Source organism: Carcharhinus amblyrhynchos, chromosome 6 (assembly GCF_965287045.1).
Source record: "Carcharhinus amblyrhynchos chromosome 6, sCarAmb.v2.hapA, whole genome shotgun sequence".
NCBI lineage: Eukaryota > Metazoa > Chordata > Chondrichthyes > Carcharhiniformes > Carcharhinidae > Carcharhinus > Carcharhinus amblyrhynchos.
Genome location: NC_137329.1, coordinates 87760866 through 87786190, shown reverse-complemented (window position 1 = coordinate 87786190; position 25325 = coordinate 87760866). Strand labels below are relative to the sequence as shown.

Genomic DNA, 25325 nt, shown 5'->3' with positions numbered 1-25325 from the left:
AGTCGCTGAGCAGAGACTGATAGCCAAGTTCCACACACGAGGACAGTCTCAACAAGGATCTTGGGTTCATGTCGCAGTATCTGTAACCCCCAACACTTGCCTGGGTTTGCAAAACCTCACTCACTGTGCTGTCTGGAGACAATGCACATCTCTTTAACCTGTGATCAGTACTCCTTCCACTCACATTGTCGGCCACTTCAAGACTTGAACAGCAGGTTAGGTGTAAAGATTCGCATTCTAATCAGTAATCTGTAAACAGTCTGTGCTTTATATGCTCTGTCTGAGGCCAGAACTCTCCATTCACCTGACGAAGGGACTAACCCGAAAGCTTGTGCGTTTACTATCAAATAAATCGGTTGGACTAAAACCAGGTGTTGTCAGACTTTTTACTGTGTTTACCCCAGTCCAACGCCAGCACACCCACATCATATCTTTGCAGCTCTAGTATTTCTCTAAGGGCTGATTCCAAAGGCCTGTCATCCAGGCTTGTACTCAGCAGGGGCCTGCTCTTCTGCAGTTCTCTTGCGTGTCAGAGATCTCAGCTGCCATTGCCTCTGGCTTCTGTGGACATGTGTCTGTTAGATGTTCATGAGATAATGACTTTGAGACTACCCTGGAACTAGGACTCACCGAGATATGTGTATCTGTGTTGGTGTTGGGTGCAGGTGAATGAAGTGAAGGGTCTCGGATGGATCCTTATTCTCATCTGAGACGTTCTGGGGGCTTTGACTGATGTACTGGCTGGCATTCTCCCTCCACCTTTTCTTGCTGGTGGCTGGAATAAAGAAAAGAGATAATTAGTGATTAGATTATGGGTAATGCACAATCAATGCGCATGTGTGGCCAATTTATAATGGATGGCCCCTCACTGATTCGTTGGGAGACACCAATCTCGTTTCAATGCAGGAATAATCTTTTTCCTTGTTAGCCAGCTCTGCTGCCTGTTCCCCATAGGGAGTGTGTCCTGAACTCCAGTATCCCCTCTCTGGTCTGGGATCTTTCCCTGTTGTTGGAAATCTTGTCCTGCATGAAGACAGATGGAATGACTGCGTGCACTACTGATGAACAAACTTTTCAGAAGCATGCATGCCTGCGGAATGTGCTCAGCCCCCCCCATTAATGAATGAAAGCACCATTATGTGCAATGCTCAAGTTAGTGTCTGTCAGAGAATCGGTGCCGATGTCCCCTCTACTGGTAGTGTTTGCCATCCCTGCAGACTCTAACATTTTGACTGCCTGATGGTCTTATGAGAATCAGAGTTTGGAGTGAGGAGAAATTTCACTTGCTGTTATGAAGATCATTCATTCTCTTCGTGCACTGCAAGACCTTTGTGAGCCACAGGTTCTGACCTCCCTAACGATCTCCTCCCAGGCTGTGTGATGATGTTAGCTGACTTCCTACTCGCATCTCTCAGTTAAGGGACCTCCCGCCAGTCCTGGATGACCTAGAGGAGTCTCTCCAGGGAAGTGTCACTAAAACATGGTGCAGATAGTTTTGTGCATTTGTACAGCATACTAACTGAGACATTAAGCCCCACTCTTGACATGTATGAATATGTGTGGATGCCATTTAAATATGGCATCAGAACATTCGACCCCGTGAGATAATGGCAGGGTGGATGAATCCCTGTCTGCTCTGCTACCTGTTTTATTGAGCTCCTTGCTGATGCATATATAAAGATCTGAAAAGTAGCTGATCTGGCGCAAGGACCCATCCTGCTGCTCAAAGGGAATCACGACAAGTTTCCCGCCTACCACTGCACATAATTTCTGGGAACAGAAAATCCACTCCCTGTCCCCAGAGATATTCTTTCCCCCTTCAATACTCCTAGTTCTTGTTGGTGCTCTCCTGCCCATTGTATGAAGTACAAGAGCTCTGGAGGGCTGGCATTTATTTTTAGTGCAGATTTCTTGCCATCATAACTAATTACCTATATATTAAACTGTCACACTGGCCTCTGTTTAAACAGGAAGAAACCTGGCAGTTTGTGAGATCTTGCTGTGTACAAATTGGCATCAGGAGATAGGAGTCATGCATTAGGGTAAAAAGTCAGGTTTAAACAACAAAAGGATTGCGTCAATACAAAATGCAAGCAAAGCGATACAATTTAAAATAAAGCTCATTTTCAAAACCAAAGTTAGCACTCATGTTTATGAAAAACCAGGATGAAGTTGTACATACACTGCTGTGTACATTTCAGAAGAAATAATAGGTTTTTATTTATTTTGCAAGCTTTATAACATCAGGATTTTCCAATGAATTACATGTGATGCTGCACAATCAGTAGTATAAAGCAGGAAATATGATGGCCAATTTGTACACAACAGGGTCCCACAAATCATTGAGTTTCCTTGTAATCAAATGTCAAGAAGCATAAGTTTAACAAATAGATAATTAGTGCCAGCAGCAAGAATCAAATTTACGTCAAATTCGCATGTTTAATGAGGCTTTTGTGTCTTGTGTCTCAAAAATGCCAAGATTTATCTTTTGTAATTCCATTTTTCCAGAGCTCCTGTTGCTGTATCCTCTGTGTAGAAGAGAATCAGTGTGAGCCAGGAGGGCTAAAGGGAGGAATATCTCTCTTAAGAGATGCATTTTCTGGTGGGGGTGGTGTTCTATGTGGTGACTGCTGAGGAATATTTTAGGAAAGTGTTGATCTGTTTATTTGTCAATAATTCAAATGTCACCTTGTTTCAACCAATCTTCAGAGAACAAAGACAAAATCTGAGGTCTTCTAATCTGTACAGCTAAGTTATACCTGTGAGTCCTCTGAGAATTATGTAAGTAGAGTACATTACAACTGTGTAATTATAGATGGGTAAACATTATTTGAAAAAAAATTATAATGCATAAACAATATGGGCCATTACATACGGTCTTTATTTAAAGTCTGCAAAGGCCACAGACCCAGACAACATTCCGGCAACAGTATTGAAGATTTGTGCTCCAGAATAAGCCACAGCTCTCGGAAAGGTGTTCCAGTTCAACTGAACACAGGCATCTACCCAACAATATGGAAAATTGTCCAGATATGTCCTGTCCACAAAAAAAAACAAATCCTACCTACTTAATTACCATCCTATCACTCTACTCTTAACCTTTGGCCAATAGAAATCAATTAACAACTAACCTGAAAGTAATTGATGGTGCCTTCACATGGGTCCTTACCACTGCTGACCACATTCAGCTGTGAAAGTTAAGAGACAGCATTAGCTGGAATGTTGAGCTCAGGAATAACAATACTGACACACACACTGATTGACGTTATGATCTGTCCACTCTACATACTTCTGGTGCATGCTCCTGTGCTGCTGTTTACACCTAAATAGTTAGCACTGGATTTATGTGATAATGTCATTTTGGAGGCAATCTTGCTTAAGTTTTAAGTTTATTTATTAGTGTCACAAGTAGGCTTATATTAACACTGCAATGAAGTTATTATGAAAAGCTCCTAGTCACCACACTCCGGTGCCTGTACACATACACACTGAGGGAGAATTTAGCATGGCCATTGCACCTAGCTGGCATCTCTTTCAGACTATGGAAGGAAACCGGAGCACCTGGAGGAAACCTACACAGACACGGGGAGATCGTGCAGACTCCGCAGTGATCCAAGCCAGGAATTAAACCCAGGTTCCTGGTGCTGTGAGGCAGCAGTGGTAACCATTGTGCCATCAGTCCTAATGCTGGAAAACTGATTGATACAGGGCTGATTTTCATAGCCTGTACCACTTAGTTTCATGGACAACTTTAGTCTCAAAATATCTTCATCACAAATTTCTAACTTGGTGTTGTCATGCTGCCAAAATGTGGAGAGGGAAGCGGAATCTGATGCTTTGACTTACTGTATGAATATAATAAAAGCATTTATGATATCAGAGGGGAGATCATTCAATTTTTAATAACGTCTTTGCTTCCAATATCTTCCTCACAGGAGGTGGACCCTGCCAACATCAGTGCACCGACACAGGTGTCAGTGTTCGCTGTTCTTGCTATCCTGGCCACAGGCTGAAGAATGACAACGTCACATGTGAAGGTATTGGCATTAGATTTTTCCTGGTCTGGAATGTCCACCTGCAAAGTGATGGAAACTGATTCCATAAATAATTTATATGGGATTAAGGATGATTGGTCTTTCAAAGAGCCAGTACAGACATGATGGATCAAATGACCACCTCTACGCTCTAAGTTTTTATAATCCTATAGGCACTGGTTTGCATTGAGTTATTGTCTCAGGTATTTCTACTTTTTATTTTTTCCTAATGATATAAATATGTTTTTAGTTACAAATAAATCAAGATAAAATAACGTAAGACCATCTCCATCTCTGACCAAGCCAAATCCAAGTTCTAAAACATTTTAACAGCAATTTTATTCAGACAAGAAACTAAGTTCTGAATTAGCCCCGAGGCAAGATTGCTGCTGACTGCTGTCGATGATGATTCCTTCATGACTGCAACTCATTTGAGGTTAGTTATATATGTAAATTGTGCTCCCAGCACTATTAGCATTCTATAGTGAGAGCCAGCATTGCAAATGAGCAATATCCAGTGGATGTTGCAGTGGGAAAAATGAGAAGAAACCCTTAGATAGGGGAAGAATCCCTCTGAAGATATTGAAAACATCTCAACAAAGGACCCCGAATGAACCTTGAGCATATCTATTATCATAGAATCTCTGCAGTGGAAAAGGAAGCCATCAGCCCATCAAGCCTGCACTGACAACAGTCCCACCCAGACCCTCTCCACATTTACCCTGCTAATTCCCCTGACACTAACGGACAATTTTAGCATGGCCAATGAACTTAACCCGCAACTTACCGGAGTGTGGGAGGAAATTGGAGCACCTGAGGAAACCTACGCAGACATGAGGAGAACATGCAAATTCCACACATAGAGTCACCCAAGGCCAGAATTGAACCCCGGTCCCTGGTGCTGTGAGACAGCAGTGCTAACCGTGGGCTACCATGCCATTTTACCTGAGAAAGAGATGGTTAAGCTATAATAACAAGAACATAGGCAGAAGTAGGTCATGCCGCACCTTGAACGTCCTGTACAATTACAGCAAGACTTCATTACTCCTATACTCCAAATCCCTTGCAATAAAGGCCAATATGCAATTTGTCTTACTAATTGCTTTCTGTACCTTTATGCTAACTTTCTTTTACTAGATAGGTCCATGGGGTATAGTGAGAAGGGGTTATATTGGCCCTATATTGTTTGCAGTTTAGAAGAATGAAAGGTGATTACATTGAAACATGCAAGATCCTGAGGGGGCTTGACAGGGTAGACACTGAGAAGTTGTTTCTGCTGGCTGAGGAAGAACAGGGACGTACTTTCAATTTAAAGTGTAGATCATTTAGGACTGAGATGAGGAGAAACTGCTGTACTCAAAGGATTGTGAATTCTTGGAATTCTCTACCCCTGAGGGTTGTGAATGCTGCATTGCTGATTATATTTGAGGCTGGGATAAACAGATTTTTGTCTGTCAAGGAATCAAGGAATATGGGAAGTCGGTGGGAAAGTGGAGTTGAAGCCTAAGATTAGCCATGATCTTACTGAATGGCAGAGCAGGCATGATGGTTGGTCAACCCTTGCTCCTCTCCGATATGTTCTTGTGTTTAGTGTACAGGGACAATCAAATCCCTCCCAGTATCAACATTTATTTATTTCTTAGTATTAAAAAAAATTATCTATCTATGCTTTCTACAAACATCACTAGCCCCACATTTCTCCACATTATATTCCATTTGCCACTTTCTTGCTCACTCTCAATGTATCTGTCTGTGTCCCTTTGCAGGCTCTTTACTGGCCCAGTGAAATAACCAAATTCCCAATAGTGAGCCTTGCAATATTCCATCAGCAATAACTTACAAACTGAAGATGACCCATTTAAACTAACTCTCTGTTTTCAGTCTATTATGCTAATATATTCCACACCTGCAATGCCAAGAACACCAAGCTTCACAAATCTCGAATGGTTCCCCATTATCTACTCTGCTAGTTATATCCCCCAAAAATTCTATAGATTTGTCAAACATGCTTGCCCTTAGAGCTGTTGAATTTGTCTAATCATATTATGATTCTTGGAGTACTTCCTTAGTAATGGATTCCAGCATTTCCCATCAGTCATTGTCTGGCTAGATAGCCTGCAGATGCCCGTTTTCTCTCCCTTTTTTTGAATAATGCTGTTACATTTGCCACCTTCCAATCCATTGGGAATATTCCGAATCTAGGGAATTTTGGAAGACCTCAACCAGTGCATCCATTATCCCTGTAGCCATTTTGTTTTAGAACACTTGGTCTTCTCCTGCTCAATCTCTGGGTGGCAAGTAATTCACAGTGAGAAAGTTAGTTCACTGCCAATCCCATACTGGTTTATGGGTCAATAAAAATGATATTGAAAAGCTTAGGAATTAACTTGTTTTCAAAGCCCATCCCCATGGGCTGGTCAAAAAGTAGGTGTTTGAGATTGTTGCTGGTGAAAGACATTGGGAAATTACTTTAGGTGGTAAGTTCCTGCCCTATTTTTTCTGCCTCTGGACCCACCTGAAAGTAGTGGTTTTCTGGAGGAAGCTGTACTCCCCAACCTCTAAGAAAATTAACATATCTTCGGCTTCTCTGCCTTAGACTTCCATGCTTGAGACAGGTAGTGGGAGTTAGGAAAATTCTCGGCTTGGCCTGCTCACCTTTGGTGGGGGACGGTTTGGAGCGCCCACAAATATGGGATCTTCATTGCCAGGGGTGAGTGCGGGCTAGGGTCAAGCCAGCTGATCCAGGAAGAAGTTTTGCAGCAGCCGCAGGAGCTGCTGGGAGCAAAGGAGAGCTGTTGAAAAGGTCCGCTTTGGTGTTGTGGGACCTTGCCCCAGTTAAAACAAAAACACACAGACCCTTTAGCCTTCATTCCTCACACCCTCCAAACATTTCCAATGCTCCATCCATGCCATTTCATGCCCCCATGCCAATCCCTGCTCTTTCACCCACCCCCATGGACTCTTATACCCTCTGTGGCAGGCTAAGGTACTTCTATACCCATGGTCCCATCATACCTAGTCTGGAACCAATTAATCCTATAGCGTATGGTGGGTTGAATAAAAAAAAATCATTCATAATTTTCTCTTATGTTGAAAAAAGCTAATAGTATCGATCGTCCAGACCTTTTAAAGTATCAATATCAAAAAACCACAAGCCCTTGAAACCCCATACTTTGTGTAAACAGACACTGTGAAGTTGACAGCAAAGATAAGAAAGCCTGATCTGTCAATCAATGTTTTCTCTTGGATGTAGTTGTTTCAACAAGTATAATGGATGTCCATGCTCTTAGCTTAGTCTCATTGTGTATGCTTGGCTGAGAGTCCAGACACTCATTCGAGTACTAAAATACATAGGGAAGTTAGGAATGGGGTGGGTGGAAGAATAGACCTTGGCAACAGAGGCACAAAGGACCATACAGAGAGAGTGGAGGAGCAGAGATTAGCATGTGGGCATGAGGAAGACCTTTTGAGCTCTGGGTTTATGCAGACTGAGTTCATGACTCCTTTAATGTGGCATGGACCTCAGCTCTTTAAAAATGTGGCCTGACTCTATGAAAATTGTGGAGGAGTAGGTATTGCCTATCATGACAATGGAACCGGCCAAGTTGGGAGTGCCAGGTACAGGCATTTGACAGAAATTTGGCTGCACCCTTTGAAGACATGCTTGAAAACCAGACCACACCCGGGAATAGGATCAGGATTGCCACAATTGGGGCCACTTCCATTTTCAAAAGGGTTTTGAGTCATCCTGACTCCATGCCTATGTGTACATGTGGCCTTCAGACTTGTAAAAATGTTTTTGCAGTTTCTCAGCAAAAATGTAGAAAATGTCAAATCTTCATAAAGTGTTGATTATTTATCTTTAATTATTGAATAAACAATGCACAACTAGGATATCATTTTATTGAATATGAGGGATGCATTCTTATAACTTGTTCTCAATTTTTTATGCATGATAATGTCACTTTCATGAGCAATTTGACATACATAGACAGCTGACATGGTCCTTGAATATTCTTGAATTTGAGGTAAATATAAGAAATTGTGAAAATTCACAACTTATTCAATGTATATTGCAGGAACAAACCATAAAGTTAATTGCAACCTTCTGAATGTATTAGCTAAAATCTAAGCCTATCGAAAGTGACTAATTATCAGCTTGGCACAGCTTGTAATCTTTTTAGCTCTGAGTCTGAAAATTTCAGTACAAAATCTAGGCCAATACTTCACTGTTAGAGTGCTGCATTGTTAGAGGTTCCACCTTTCAGATGAGAGTCCACTTGTTCAGGTGATTGTGAAAGTTCCCATGGCACGTTACAACGATGAGGAGAGAAAATTCTCACGTATTAGCCAACATTTCATTTAATGGACCCTAAAGTTCCTGGGGCAGTAGATGTTGTCAGTAACAGTTAAGCCCTGAGGGGACATAATTTGTACTATAAAAAGGAGTGGGTCTTGCCTATCATGACAATGGAACCGGCCAAGTTGGGAGTGCCAGGTACAGGCATTTGACAGAAATTTGGCTGCACCCTTTGAAGACATGCTTGAAAACCAGACCACACCCGGGAATGGGATCAGGATTGCCACAATTGGGGCCACTTCCATTTTTAAAGGGGTTAATATATGATATAGATGATGATGTACTACAGACATCAGTCATGTGCATGACTTGAGAGAGAGAGAGGATGAAATCATGCCTAGGTGCAACATGTCCACTCTGTAACCTGTTAAGATGTTGTGCTAATAAACAAGTGTTAAGCAGATATTAGATTATATCTACAGTCTGTCTAGGAACCAAGTACCACACCTGGAATCCAAGGTAGAAGTAGCCATCTCAGAACAGAATTTGGGTGAAGTTTCTGGCCTATTTGGACAAAATATTAAATTCCAGTTAAGATGAGCATAAATAGGGCCTGAATTCTCAGTCTCGGATACCCCACTGATGCTGCTAGCTAGAACTGAAAATTTGGTGCTTAGCCAAATTTTCATTCACAGCAGCGGGACTAGATAATTCCAGCTGTATGCAATGTCAAAGATTTCTGGTGTGGAACCTGGTGTTGTCAGACTTTTTACAAAGATTTCTGGCCCAGATTTTTCAAAAACTCCTTTAGTCAAGAGGCATGCCAAGATTGGGGGAGTTCCTAGGCCTAACAAAACATTCACAGAAGTATTATAATCAATCCTGGAGAGATTGACTCCCATCATTTCCAATAGAAGCTAAAAAGTATAATATATTTTTTCAGCCTAAATTAACCTTTGCAGGACACCACTCTTCCCAAGAAGGTCAGATCAAGATGTTAAAAAGTGTGTGGAAGACGAGTGAAAATAGAGTTAGCCTTGTCTGTGGTCCTTTCGTAATTCATAGACATTAAAAGCTCAAGACTAAGTAAAACAACTTGCACAAAGTAAAGGGACAGCTACTAGTACCCATGCTCAATATGTGTTAACATTTACAGGGGAGCAGGAGAGAAAAGCTGACTTTTTTTTATTGCTGAATACAGATATCAATGAGTGTCTGTCACTGCCACACAAGTGCTTAACAGGACAACGCTGCATCAATACTATTGGGTCCTACCGATGTCAGCGTGAGATAAGCTGTGGCACAGGCTATGAACTAACTGAAAATAACCAGTGCAAAGGTAGGTAATGAACAGAGGTACATTAAACGTTTAGGTGTGAGTGTGTACTAACATATGAATATTAAGAAATAGGGAAAAGAACAATCAAATAAAATAGAATTGCACTTTAATATAACAATGGCTTCTCACAGTATCAATACTTGAAAAAAGTTCCAAACAATCTACCTTCGAAGCTAACCTTCCACAACTGTTCAGCAACGCCTCATAGATGTTATGATCTATAAAGGTCCAGTAACTTCTACTACACAGTGCCTTTAACTCTCTCTTGTGTTGCCCTCTGATGTTAATAGCATTTGGTTTTTCAGATCCGACTTCATTCTCACTATTTCCTGAGAGTTTGGCCAATTATTCATGTTGTCCAGAGATCTAAAACAGCACTTTTCATAGGTTTCAGTATCTCCTTAAATACATTACTTCCCTTTGATCTCAGTCCCTTTAGAATGGCTTTCTCCAAAACTTGACTTACTTTATTTCTTCACTGGAACTTTTATAACTTAAAGAAAAGTAAACTCACTTTATTCATACTTTATCAATAAAACCTTCCTTTCACACCTTGCATATCTTTTGCTTTGAATCACAACAATCCATTTAAATATATTCCTACTCTGTAATCATCTTTACTAAATTTCCTTCTGTAAACATCTGTTTCAAATTTTGCCAGGTTCATTATCAGACCAAAGCCACAGTTTAGATTCACACAGTCGCTCTGTCCTTTGCTTTATTTATCACTCACATACCCCAACAGTTTAAAAATATGACTGGAATATTACCAACAGAAAAATATTATAACTTCTTGATTTTTTTTCACAAATTTTCTTGATAAACGTGATTATGCAGGTATTAATCGCCCTCCAATATTCAGCAAAGTGGTCAATCTTCATATATAAATCAAAATTAAGAATTAGTCAACTGGTTGTTCACAAAGTTTTCATATTTGAGGCAAGTCCTACCTGTACCCGAAGGCATTATTTTTATGATTACCAGTGGAGATAAGAATTTTCCTCTCAGAAATTCCCACCTTTTCCCCCCTTCACTTGGCCAGATTTAATGAAACCATATGTAATAATCTAAGCTGACTTTTTTGTGCCTGAACCAGTTTCACACTACGTGATACATTCAGCAGCAAAAACATTTGGGAAATGATCTTGTTATTTCTAGTTATTTTCATCTAATTGTAAAGGAATATTATGACAAAAAAAGTAGTAAATGAGTAAATGTGTATTCTGCAGACAAATTTATTTTGCAACCAATTATATTCACCTCCAAAAAAGGTTGCATTGAATATTTTTTGATTGATTACTACTGGAATCTAATTTTCATTGTCATTCACAGTTGCTCCTTGGTGTAATGTTCCAAAGATGTATTAAACAATTGTTCCAAAATGGACAGGTAGAAAAGATAGTGGAAAACATTGATGCAATATTGTCCTTTTCTCTCAAAGAAGCTGGAATACAAAGTGGAGGAAGTTAACTTACACCTGTACAAAGGGTTGGTCAGACACTGGGTGGTATTTAATGTAAGTGACAGGGGTCTCACTGAGCTGCTTGTCATCTCTTTTAGGGAAAGCTTGCTGAATTAAGTGCCACTCGGCACTTGACATTGTCAGCAGTAAGCCTTTCTTAGAATAAAGGATTCCAGGTGTGGAAATCCTGATGGTCAAGAGCTGCTGGCCAGTTAGAGCCTGGCAGCTCCATTGAATGGCAGCACTATTGGGGATGTACTGGCTGGTACTGCATCTGCCTTAGACCCAGGATCACAGATGGACCCAGGCCACAGGTGAGTGATGGCGGAAGGATTTTTGTGATGTGGAGATCAGGGGGAAATGGCAACTGGGGGGGGGTGCGCGGGTGCTGAGTTGTTCTTGAGGCTGGGCCCCTTGTTCAGGCACTGAGAGCCTTATAATAAGGGGTGTCTTCTGGAAGCAACCAACCAACCAACCACACACAGGTTTGTTTGTCATGCTCCTTGCATGGTGAGACCGCAGACGCTGCCTATTTATTAATGATGGTTAAGTGGAAAGGAGACCCACAGGCTTTCCTTCATGTCAGAAATTTTGTGGGGCCCCCACCTGCCACCCTCCAACCTGACTAAATGCCCTCCCTCCACCAAACTCTCCACAGGAGAGGGCATTAAATTCTGCCCCCAAACCGGAATGAAGTTATTTGAGGATGAGGAGGCAAGGCAGATTCACCACAATGATACTGTCACTAAATGAGTTAAATTATGAGGGTCCGTTGCAGAAACTTTGTCTATATTCCCTTGATCTCATTGGGTGATCTCATTGAGGTATTTAAACTGAATGAGAAGTCCTATAAGGTAGATAAAGAGAAATTATCTCTTCTAGTAGGGGAATCCAGAACAAGGAGCAATCTTAAAAGTATTCAATGTTGAAATTCAGAAACAATTATTCACAAATAGGGTATCAGAAATCTTAACTTTCTTTCCAGAGAGTCTGTAGATGATGGGTCAGTTGAAACTTTCAAGACTGAAATCTATAAATTATTGTTAAACAAGAGTATCAATGGAGATGCATCCAAGAAAGGTAAAAAAGATTGAGGTATAATTCATTGAATGGTAGAACAGACTCAAGTGGCTTTCTCCTGATTCTATTATTCCTGTAGCAAATGGTGGTAACTTTGCTATTAGGATTTTTCTGCAATATAGATGTTTTTATTTTTGATGTAACAAAATGCTGGTATTTTGATGCACTGCATACAGTGCATTTGTAACATCCACAATTATCTCCCTGAGTGGTATGATGTAACAATAAGTAAATGCTACACTCAAACCGAGCAATTTGCTATACAATTTTACTAACCCTTCCTTGGCTATTTCTAATCAGATGGAAATTCTCATTGTAGCTCTGCTTTTGAGCTCTTGAAACATTTACAGAAATGTTATTTCTATCCTTAGTCTTCCACTAACATTAAGCCAGCTGCACCACTGATTCTATCAACTCTTTGGCTTCTTTGCTTTACTGCTTTTTTCAGCAAGAGAATAATTTTGATTTTTTTTGGATCTAATAGATATCGATGAATGTAAGATTGAAACACACAACTGTGGACCTGATTTTATCTGTCAGAACACACAAGGGTCATTCCGTTGCAAGCCAAAAATGCAATGTGGGAACGGATTCTTGCAGGATGCTCTGGGCAATTGCATTGGTAGGAATTCCATGTTATTATACATTTTAGGAGAAGTTACTTGACAAGTGTTTTTTTCTCTCTCAGCTGAATCATCAATATTATGAAATGTTGTTCCCATAAATTATATGCACACTGCAAATTAATTAATTTGTACAAATGCTTAATTGATTCAATGTTAATGAGGATGAGTGGATGACCAAATACTCAATGCAATGCTAATGAAGGAATTTTACAAAATCATGCTCCTGAAGTGGCACCTTGCCCACCCATAATCCTTACTGGGAAGTCAGACATGCTGGGGGTGATCTTATAAAGACATTCTAAGTCCAGAACAAATGTGAAAACAGGAGCGCTTTGGATCTGTTTTTCAGCGAGCCCAAATCTGATATTTAATGCGCTTACAGCATAAAGAAATTCTGAAATTGGATTTTTGACTGTAGGGGTAATGGGCAGAGTTAAATTGCCAGAAAGTGACTAATAGCAGCAGAGGACACCACTGCAGATGTGCAGGTTTTTCTGCTCTGAAGCAGAGAGACCTGTCATATAGTCTCTGCTGCATATAATCAATTTCCCTGGCCTAAATTCAGCACACCCCTTACAGGCGAGATCCCCCCAACCTCTGCACCCCCTTGACCCTGTCTGGTATCTGGCGGGATAGGATGGATAGGATAGAGGTGGAGAGACTCTTCCTGCTCAATAAAGACAGTAGGACTAGGGGGCACAGCCTCAAGATAAAGGGGGGGCGGTTTAGAACGGAGTTGAGGAGGAACTTCTTCACTCAAAGGGTGGTGAATCTCTGGAATTCTCTGCCCGTTGAAGTGGTGGAGGCTGCCTCGCTAAATATTTTTAAGAAGCGGGTTGATGGGTTTTTGATTAGAGAGGGGATTAAGGGTTATGGGGAGAGGGCGGGAAAGTGGAACTGAGCCACGACAGATCAGCCATGATCTTATTGAATGGCGGGGCAGGCTCGAAGGGCCAGATGGCCTACTCCTGCTCCTATTTCTTATGTTCTTATAATATATATATACATTGGTTCAATTAACATTTCAGCATGTCTGGAGGAAAGCTGAACCAATTTCACAAAGGAGTCTGTCACATTCCAATGCTTTCCTCCAGAGGATAATATAGGGACAATTTGCACCAGAAGAATGATTATTAATTTTATTCCATTCATAGTTATTATTCATCAACCATCTCCATCCACCACCCCACTACACCTTCTTACAATACCCAACAAATAGCTGAAAGGGCTGAAACAATGTTTGGTCCCAAGCTTCATGTTAAATTCTGCTTCCCATTTAAATTTTAGCTAGTGTGGCCAGATATTTCACATCTCCAGTGGACTAGTTGTCAGGGCAAGAATAAAGCAGTGCAGGGAATTCATGGTAATTATTCAAATGAACTGACCCCAGGAAACTCAGTGCAGTCATCACTGTACACTTCTCTGTAGTTTTACATCAGCAGCAGTTTTACATCTGCCTAGAATAGATTTTGCCCCGGTTACAAAATCAGAGCTTAATCACATTGATGAAGAATTCCTAACCATGGGAATAATACATGGCCCTGTTTTTTGATAGCTCCAGGCCTATTCTGATACCATATTTTCTTCTGTTCCTGGGTGAGGTGTTCATTGTTGAGGAACTCAACTTACTGAATATGAAGTCTCTAGGCTGCAGGCAGTTACCGAGTTCACTATTTACAACAATGATTACACTTCAAAAGTATTTAATTGCCTGTTAAGTGTTTTGGGTAATCCTGTTGTCATTAAAATTGTTATATAAAGGCAAATCTTTCTTTTTTTAATAATCCTTGATTATTGGATCACTTAAATGAAGACAAGATGACAAAGTTTTTAAAATTTCCCTTCCTATATCCATATTTAAAACTCCCTGTAAGATCAAGGTACATATCTTGCTACCTGATCAAAGTCAGATGTCGATTCCTTCTGTGCGGGTGAGCTGGAGTGACTCAGAGTTTTTCAGGGGAAAAAGTTGCTCTTGGGCCTGTGCTGCAAGACTGTGTTGTAGTTCTGCACTTTATTCTCGTGTTTTGCAATCTGTTAGTTATGATTAGCATAGTGAGCTGCTTTTGATGTAGTTGTTCGGGTGGAGGAAAATCATCAAAGTAAGACTGGCAGTCTGTCAAACACTTGAGTACGCTTTTAAAAGAAACTAAAGTCCAAGAACATTCTGTGTTGTAAACCTGATTTTTAAAAAATGTAATGTACATCCACAAAAACTGTAGAAGTTCAAGTAGAAAGTGCTGTCAAGGCAAGAAGAGTCAGTGTAGACTCAGTGGGCTGAATGGCCTCTTTCTGCACTGTAGGGATTCTTTGGTTCTAACTAGGAGTATTAATAATAACATCTTCATACTCTCACCTTCATTGGTGTGGTGTAATGACCTCAATGTGGCCCATGAGGTTGGCCTCTTGGAGTATGAGCTCCCTGAGTGAGATAATGATTGCCTACCTAATCAAGGAGTCTCACCTGTATATAAAAAACAAAGAACAAATAAAATTACAGCATAGGAACAGGCCCTTTGGCCTTCTAAACCTGCACCGACCACGCTGCCTGACTTAACTAAAACTTCCTACCCATCCAGGGACCATATCCCTCCATTCCCATCCTTTTCATGTATTTGTCAAGACACTCCTTAAGTCACTATCATATCTGCTTCCACTATCTCCCCCCACAGTGAGTTCCAGGCACCCACCACCCTCTGTGTAAAAAAAGCCTGCCTCCTGCATCTCCTTTAAACCTTGCCCCTTGCACCTTAAACTTATGTCCTCTAGTAATTGACTCTTCCACCCTGGGAGAAAGCTTCTGACTATCCTATATATATATTGAGGTGAGTCAGGTCTATTGACACTCCAGATTCTGACTTTGTACCTGAAGCAGTTATAGGAGTGGAGGTAAGTTTGTAAAAAAGGGAATCTGATGAAAGGATACTGGCCCCTGAGATTGATGGGATTGATGTGATTTTCTCCAAACTGATGTACAGGCTGTACAACATGCTAAGTGGTGAAGGAGGTCATGGTGTTTTACAAAAAATATTGCAAATAATTCTAACACATGTATGAGAAGTCTTGGGTGATTTTGCACCAAAGAGGAATCAAACCAATCATATAAAATCTATATGACTAGAAAAGCTGCACTTACTTTTTGCAGTGGGGTCATTAGTATATTAGTAGTGTTACTGAACCACCATCCCAGCCATCCATACTGAAGCCCCAGAAACATGAATTCAAATTCCACCATGGCAGCTAGGGATCTTTAATTCAATTAATTAATAAATCTTGATTAAAATTTTAACATCATGAGTAACAATCACAAAATGACTGGATTATCATAAAAGCCCATATACTTCACTGATGTCATTCAGGGGGAAAAAAGTCTGCTTTTCTTACCCAGTTTGACCCACATGAGACAACAAGCCCACAGCAACGTGGTTAACTCTGAACTGTTCTTTGAAATAGTCTAGCCTAAAGAGGAAAAATAACCAATTTTCTTCCTTGCCTGAGATAACAGACACTGAAGGACTTGAGCAAGATCCTGGATTTTTTTTATTCATTCATGGGACATGGGTGTTGCTGGCTGGTCAGCCTTTATTGCCCATCCCTAGTTGCCTGAGGGTAGTTGAGAGTCAACTACATTGCTGTGGCTCTGGAGTTGCATGTAGGCCATACCAAGTAAGGAGGCAGATTTCCTTCCCTAAAGTGAACCAGATGGGTTTTTCTGAAAATCAACAATGGTGATCAGTAGATTCTTAATTCCAGATATTTTCTTTTTTATAGACTTCAAATTCCACCATCTGCCGTGGCAGAATTTGAACTCAGGTACCCAGAACATTAGTGGAGCTTTTGGATTAACAGACTCGTGATAATACCACTAAGCCATCACCTCCCCATGATATGTGCTTGATGTGGGTGGAAAACTCGACCTGTTGGAAATCCAAATATTTGGAATACAACATACACAGAAGTACAGTTTTAAAGAGATCTTGCCCCAAAAAACCTAGCAGAGGATGCTAGAAGAGCTAGAAGAGAAACTAATATGTGCAATTAGTACATGTTACAACCATATAGGGAATTATTCACACAAAAGTGGACAAATGTATCTTGCTGGCCAGGATGCAGATGAAAAATCCACTTCATGTGATGTCTTTTTGAAGCAGAAGATGGCACTGCAGGACAGGATGCAAGAAAATTCTCCAGGGGCTGTAGGCAAGATACTGCTGATTAACCAGCTGCACAGATCAAATTCATCCTGCACAGATGATTAATATGTTTGTGATGTTGTACAACTTACTGTGGACAGCTGGTGAACAAAATTGGCACGTGGTCCACTCCCTGGAATGAAAGGAATGATTGACGTGGGGAAGGAAACTGCTTATCCAGTAAATGAATGTAACAAACTGAAGTAAAATGCTTTTAGCATCTATGTGAACCAGTTATAGAACAATTCAGGGCCACTGCTGAGTCAACAACAGAAGGGAAGTGTGTTGCATACTGAAAGGGTCTCACTGCTAATCTATCAGACAGCATCTGAGCCAGTGTTGATTCAAGTCATTAATTCAGTGCCAATAGCCAAACAGATGCCACACATTTCAGTAACAGAAAAATGTGTTGAAAATCAGATGGGTACCTGCATCCTTTGCCAAGCTTCACTTTCTGACAATAGGCATCAGCTACTGCAGATGTCAGAATTGCCTGAAGAACTGTGTGAAAGGGGACATTAGCATGGAGCGTTTCTTCCTGGAATGATCTATCAATTGTAATTGATGAATCCCCTCAATCCCCCGCAGCACAGACTGTTAAATTGGCACCAACTAGCACAGGTAGTGCACAGTTGGACACAAGGCACACGTCTTTAATTTGACTTGAAGATGCGAAAATCATTGATTACATGTTTCAGGAACAATTAATTGCAAACGAGGATGGGGAATTTGGCGTTCAGCCATATCTCTGTTCACTGCAGTGGGACTAGAGAATCTCGCTGGCGTGAAAGGCTGGAAAATTTTCCCCCATCTTCTTTTCTGTTGCATCACACTTTGATTTTCTTTAAAATGCAGATGGTCTGCTCTGAACCCACAGACTCACCAGCAGCTCTTTAAACTCTTTCCACTGTCTCATTGATTCCTCTCAGACTCATTCTGTAAACTACCTCCACTGTCTCACTGTTCACGCTCAGATTGCTCTATTAAACTGATGCTGCACTTTCACTGCTCCACCCAGGCTCACTCTTAAAATCTTTCTGCGGTTTCAAACTTGCTCCTTAAACTCTCATTGCTATCTCAACTGCTCATTCTCAGGCTCACTCTATAAACTCTCACAATTCCTCTTTCAGACTTGCTCTTTAAATATTCACCATCACAAAGGCAAAATGGGAAATTACCCAGAGTATTCCATCTGATATTATTTGGAGTGACTAGCATCAAAAAACTGGTCACTGCTCAGGGTGCGGGGAGGAAAGGTAAAGGAAATTTAGATGCTATGAAATAATCTACAAATAGAACAAAAAAAAATTACAGATTACGGTGAATTTGACCTCCAGTCAATACATTATTTTGGTGGCTTGAGCTAAAGTGTCAACTCAACCAATGGACAATCTCAGCCATGTACTCAGGTACTGCCATTGCTGCTTCATAGCTTGTTGGCACATTGTTGGTCTTTAAACCATTTTGACATAATACTGTCTTTCTGATTTGGCTTTGAATATCACTGATGACTGCAAGTGACCTGACTGACATTTGAGCTTTTAATACTAATATCCTTTTTCAAACTAAATGTAGATCATATCTTCCCAAAGATCGACATTTGGCAGCTTTACTTTCTTCATAATTCACTTCTCTTTGCTGGAAAAAAAAATCTCACTTACAAGCAAGAAATTATTTTAGCCTCTGGTTTGTAAATCTGTAAGTGAAACAACCTGTTAAGTTTTAATGTTTTAATTGGAGAAGATGTTTCAAAATTGCACCAGTCCTCTGTGTGTAACCAAGGTGAATGCCAGTGAATGTGAGATGTTGCTGTCTGCATTGCTGTTAAACTGTTTTATTTGCATTTCCAGACATCAATGAGTGCACCAACGCTCTTCTGCCCTGCCAGCCAGGCTACACTTGTATCAACAATATTGGTTCATTCAGCTGTAAACGCAATGTTGTTAACTGTGGCCGAGGTTATCATCTTGCTACGGATGGATCACGTTGTGTGGGTGAGTTGCATAATTTCTAATTTAAACATTCACTGATGTGTTGCTAGAATCCAGTCTTAAGAAAAACTCTGTCCAGAATACTGAGAAATAAGGAAAGGCTAGAGATGAGTAGGTTTTACAGTTTTACACCTTTGAAAGGAAGAGATGATCTTGTAAAGATATAGGATAATTGGTAGTACAACAAAGTAAGTTTCAGAATATTACTGACTCCAAGTTACACTTTGTGAATGTGGTAAGGGAATAGGGGATGAAGCCAGTAGAAGCGAAATTTACGATTGGTCTTGTAAAACTTCTCTTCGCACCAAGTGTGATCATTGTTGCTGGATGTACCTAACTTTTCAGGTACATCGTATCCTGAAATTCTCTTACTAAATCTTCCAATTTTCCACTTGTATCATCTCCTTTTTAAGCTTTCTGAAAATCCTCTGTCTAAAACAATAATTTCCATCAAGTCCTCCACTCTCTTAATAAGATCATTAGAAACAGGAGCAGGAGTAGGCCGTTTTGCCCATCTAGCCCACTTTGCCATTCAATAAGATCAAAGTTGACCTGACTGTGGCCTTAAATCCACTTTCTTGTCCGCCCCCATAATCCTTGACTCACTTGATGATAAAAAATCTGTCTAACTCTGTCTTGTAAATATTCAATGACTCACACTCCACTGCTCTCTGTGGAAGAAAATTCCAAACACCAACAATCCTGCAGAGAAGAAATTCTTCATCATTTCGTCTTAAATGGGAGGCCCTTTATTTTAAACTGTGTCCCCTAGTTTTAGATTCCCCCACACGAGGAAACATGTTTCCCCTACATGATCAAGCCCCCTCAGAATCCTATATGTTTCCATAACATTGCCTCTCATTCTTCTGAACTCCAATGAGCTTAGGCCCAACCTGCTCAAATGTTCCTCATAAAACAACCACTCCATCCCAGGGATTAGGGACAGTGAACCTTCTGTTAATTGCGTCAAATATATCTTTAAAGTGAAGAGGGCAAAACTGCATGATGGGCTATACTGCATGCCTCCTCTGATCTTACCCTTCCGCCTCCAGACTGTGCTGAAATGGATGCCCATTGGATTACCCATTTGGCTTGTGTGGCAAAATTCACTTTAGTTAATGTCCACATGTTATGATGGCCATGGGAGAATCATTAATCGATCTCCCTTTGTGCCCTGTAGAATACAAGCTCCCCTATTAAGTGAGCAGAGACTTGCCCAATAAGCAAGGAGCAGCAGGAGTTTATTGGCTCAGTTTGACCCTTTGGCCCTCTACAGAGTTGGGGCAGTACTGACACACTGCTGGAAAGATGGAACAGAGAAGCCTATCTCATAGGCATCTAGGGCCCTTTTGGATGCTGAATGGAAGTATTCCCAAATCGAGAAAGAGGGGTTTGCAGCTGCCTTTGGCATAAAAATTTCCATCAATATATTTATGGTCAATACTTCACTGTAGTAACTGATTATAAATGTTTATTGGGACCTTTTAAAGAAGACAAGGTAATACTCCCATTGCCTCTGCCCAACTACAGCTTTGGACCTTGTTACTGGTGACTTATGAATACTTCCTAGAACATCACACCAGAACTCAGATAGCTAATTCTAATGCACTGAGCTGTCTGCTGTTGCCCACAAGCCAGGCTGATGTTACCAATTGTGGAAAAGGTCATTATGACCCTATATTTTTTGGATACCTTACCAGTGTCTGCAAGGCAAATCGAGGTCTGAGCGCAAAAGGATCCAGTCGTATCTAAATTACAATGTATGATTCTGAGTGGCGGATTTGGTATACAGCCTTCAGATGAAATTAAATCCTCCCTGATGAAGAAAGACGAGATCAGTGTTGAGGATGGTACCGTGTAGTCATCCCTTACCTACGGCATCGTCTGATAGTTATGGAATTACATGATGGCCGCCCTGGGATTTCAAAAATGAAAATGCTGGCCCGGAAATACGTATGGTGGTCTTGCTGTCGACATTATAGACTTAGACTCCTGCCAGGAGAATCAAAAACTTCCTCCCTCAGCCTCCCTACATCCAAGGGAATGGCCTGGTAGGCCCTGGGTATGTGTGCATGTGGATTTTTCTGGGCCTTTTATGGATTCTATGCTTTTGATTCCGGTAGATCCCACCATCTCCTATGCCATGACTGAGAAAGTACAACAAAATTTCTGCACACACAGAATACCAGAAGTCTGGTTTCTGACTGGCACTGCCTTTACTAGCACTGATTTTCACAACTTCATGCTCCCTAATGGAAGCATGAACATTAGAACAGCACCTATAATCTGTCACTGAATGGGTTACCTGAACAGATGGTGCAGACTTTTAAGCTCGGCTTGAAGAAACAATCTTAGGGACCAAACTAGCATGGTTTTTATTCAAGTATAGGACTTCCCCTCATATGACGACAGGAATTGTCCCAGTAGACTTCTTAATGGGACAGAGGTTTTGGACAAGACTAAGCCTATAGTTCCCAAACCTGGCAGGGAGGGTAGAGTCCCAACAAGAGAACTAGAATAAAAATTATGATTCTTCAATGAAAGAGAGGATGTTCAAAACCAGCGACCAAGTTCACATGAAGAACTGTGGAGATAATCTCAGTTGGGTCCCAAGGATCACAACAGAAAAAACAGGGGCCTGCGTCTTAAAAATAGCGCAGGGCAAAGTTATGAGGAAGCATCTGAACCATCTCAGGATTAGGGAATCCATGCCAATGCAGGCCTTGTTGTTACTAGCCATGGAGTTGACTGCTGCCAGAGTGGAGGCACGACTAGAAGCCAACAATATGCCTGTCCCTGAGAGCAATGAGGGCACGGATTCCGAGTTGGAAGTGGAAAAGTCTGGTATCCCAACTGAAGCAGGCCCTAAGAAGAACCGGCATCATTGTTTTTATGGCGTTTTCTTCTAAAGCGAAGATCTCCAATTCGGTTCACACCACCGGATCTGGTCTCGCCTTCAATCGACTCCAGCTGAACGCTAAGTGGTAGAAAAGGTTTCCAGCATGGGGATGCTGAAATGAACTTGAAGTGGGAGGGATGGAGATCATCAACAAATCCCCCCATGGGCCTTAATGTACGAGCTCCCCTATTAAGCGAGCAGAGGCTCACCCAGTAGGAAAGAAGCAGCAAGAGTTTAAAATTAGCTGTATCTACTCAGAGCAGCAGTCAAACAACGCGTAGGCTTTGACCTGTGTACTGTAGCCGCAGCAGTGATGCTTTATTCACTGTGTAAGTAAAGGGTGTTGGTGATGGAAGATTGGCCTCGACAAGATTACCGCACTGCTGTTGACAGATTTCAGAAAGAGTGAAAGCAGCAGTTGTAAAATTCAAAGGCTCTGCAAATTAAGCAGTTTAATCTGAGGAAGAACATTAATTCTTAATTGAAGGAGGAGCTCTTCAACAAACAGGATTGAAAATGGCCATGTGACTTGTTCATGCTTTTTATTGCATTGAACTTCAGCAGTTCTGAATATGCATTAAGACCACATTACAGAGCAAGATTCTCATTAGCTAACAACTTTCTTTTGCTAACAACCCTTGAGCTGAACTGGTATCTCTCAGGATAACAATCTTTTTGGAGCATTCCTTAGACAAAAATGCAGTGAGTTCCTCTTCAAACAGAAAACCTCCATAATCCTTCACATCTCTATTTACAACCATGGTAAATATATTAGAAAGTATCAGCTTCTCACAAGCTTCACTCCCGAGTGCAGAGTCCTCTGAAGAAACACTAGCTATTCTCTTTAAAGCTATTGATTTTGGTTTTAACATCCAGCAATCTGCTTTCAAATGTATGAATCCATGACACTGAAAACACTTTGGTCTTCCGTTCCTATTCTCTACACTAGCCTTTTTACTACCTTTGGGGGAATCTACTTTCCCATTTCCACTATCCACTTCTCAGAAACCTGTTTAATATCTCTTTGCTGATCTCTCCAGCTCCTGTTTGGGTTTACAAATTGCACTTAGCTGCCCCCTAGTTGTTTGTGTGATAAAACATAGCCATCAGCTTAAAAACAGCTTCCCTTATTTTAGAAACTTTGTGGTCTTCTGGGGGTGTTTTAATTCCTGCTGGAATACAGATTTTGAATTCCTCCATTCACAAACCTTCTCAAATTTTCGTTCCAGTTTCAGTGAACAAGGCCAATGCTCAAAAACACTTCTTTTCCCTCAACAAATTTTACAAAGATTTTCTCTTTTCCTCAGATTTCAAAGCTTCAATTTATAAATGTTTGGAATCAGCTCATGTACATTAAACACTGGTCTTAACCATTTCATAGTTTGCAGGCTGTTCATTAAAAGGCTTGAATAGGCATCCGTTGTATTTCCTACCAAAACACTTCATAAAAGAATGTTTCATGTCTCCTGTAGCCAAGCTAGCCAAGTAATTTTCTCAAATGAGACAAAATGGCCAGGATTCTCCCTCCAAAAATTCAAAGTGTTGAATTTGCATGAAAATTGGAGTACATTACACTTTTTTTTTCAATGGCAGTCTCAGAAAGAAACTCCCATGCTTTGTGCACTGCAGAGTGCCTCAGTGTGAATCATGCTGAAATTTAGTGGGCCAGGGCCTATTCCTGCTGAAGAAGCTGGCAGCATAGTGCTGAGTGGGCCACTGCGCATGCGAAGATTGTTGGCTTCCCTCCCTCCCCCACCGATCCCAAATACAGAGTGGAAGTGGGATGCCCTCCTCCCATTAGGCCCTGCCCCCTTGGCACAGCCCCATGCCTGATGGGCAATGCTAAGGTGATGCTGGGCATTGGCACTTTGCCCCTTGGGCAGTGCCAGGGCACAGGCTGGGACTGCCAAGGCACCAATGCCCAGGGGGCACCCCTCCAGCACCCAACTCTCTGGGGCAGGGGCCCCAATCTCACCCCTACACTCTAACGGGGTCAGACTGCCAGCTCCCCAAAAGGGGAAAGATGCTGTTAACGAAGCTCTACTCCTATTTCCGGCACAAAGCTGGAGCTGCTGGAAATCCGGTGCTGGGAGATGTTATCGGGATGCAAAGCATAGCATGGATCCCGCTCATCGGCAGCCGCTTGAATCTACTGGCCGATAGAAGAATCACTACCAATACCTTTCATCTCCTTTCTCACTGAAGTATTCATACTAGATGAACATTCCTAGCTCAATCAAAACAAGGGGTCAAATCTGACCCCTCATTAAAACTCTCTGTTACCCAATGTTGCCATAATTGAAACCTTTCTCTATTCAGCTCAAACTTCTTCTTTCTCTTGCAAATTCTAATTCAAACTTTCACATTTCTTTTTCATCTCCTTCATTTTGTCTATCTTCTTTTTCCTCCCTACCAAGTTCAAGCTTTTTGTATCTTCTTGTGGGATAATCTAGAACTTGCGTTCTTTGTTTAAAAATAAGCTTATTTAAAACAGAGATGAGGAGAAACAGCTCTCATAGGATCATGAGTTTTTGGAACTCTTTTCCTCAAAAGGTGGTAAAAGGAGTCTTTGAATATTTTAAATTCTTGATAAGCAAGAGGGTAAAAGGATATAAGGGGCAGGTGGGAATGTGAAGATGAGTTAATAATCAGATCAGCCACAATCTTATCAAATAGTGGAACAGGTTCAAGGAGCCAAACGGCCTATTCTTGCTCCTAATTCATATGTACATTCGTATGGATTTCCTTTCTCTTCTTTAAGGTTCAAATGTAGAACCAATACCTTAACTATTTCAGCTTTTATAATGTCTACTTTTAATTCTATTTCCAATGTTTCTGACATTGCTTTTAAATTTATTGTCTTTGAATGCCTTGCAACAGTTAACCAAAATTCAAGTCACTATGAAATCTTGTTTCTTAAACTTCAGCAAATCCCAGAGTACCTGCCTTAGTCTGTGCATTCAAAATCACACTGAGTCCTCAATTTTGTCACAATCAGAGACTTGTAACTTTTAAGAATAAATTTGAATTCCCAGTTATTAATTGGAAAGACAGTGTAATAAGATTTCAAGTTTTATAGGGAAAACCTTTCACTGACAAAATTTAAAGAACAAGCATTATGAACTTAATACTATATTTTGTATGTATTTAAACCCAAAATTCAGAACAGAACACTTACAATTTTACTTTTAGCTTTATCTGAGAATTTCTTTCTTCCATTACAGTTTCTTGAGTACAGTAAGAAGTCTCACAACACCATGTTAAAGTCCAACAGGTTTATTTGGAATCACGAGCTTTCAGAGTGCTACCCCTTCCAAAAGCTCATGATTCCAAATAAGCCTGTTGGCCTTTTACCTGGTGTTGTGAAACTTCTTACTGTTCCCATCTCAGTTGTAATAACT

At 40.9% G+C, this 25325-nt stretch overlaps 1 protein-coding gene across 2 annotated transcripts in view; it reads left to right on the top strand.

The window, feature by feature from the left end:
- Positions 1–25325, top strand: part of fbln1 (fibulin 1) — a 204092-nt gene that overhangs the window by 55341 nt on the left and 123426 nt on the right. For both annotated transcript variants that reach the window (XM_080190885.1, XM_080190886.1), the window contains exons 6-9: positions 3936–4037; positions 9536–9673; positions 12700–12837; positions 18885–19028. In XM_080190885.1, coding sequence (XP_080047011.1) covers positions 3936–4037; positions 9536–9673; positions 12700–12837; positions 18885–19028 — 522 coding nt within the window. The remainder of the gene's footprint in view (positions 1–3935; positions 4038–9535; positions 9674–12699; positions 12838–18884; positions 19029–25325) is intronic.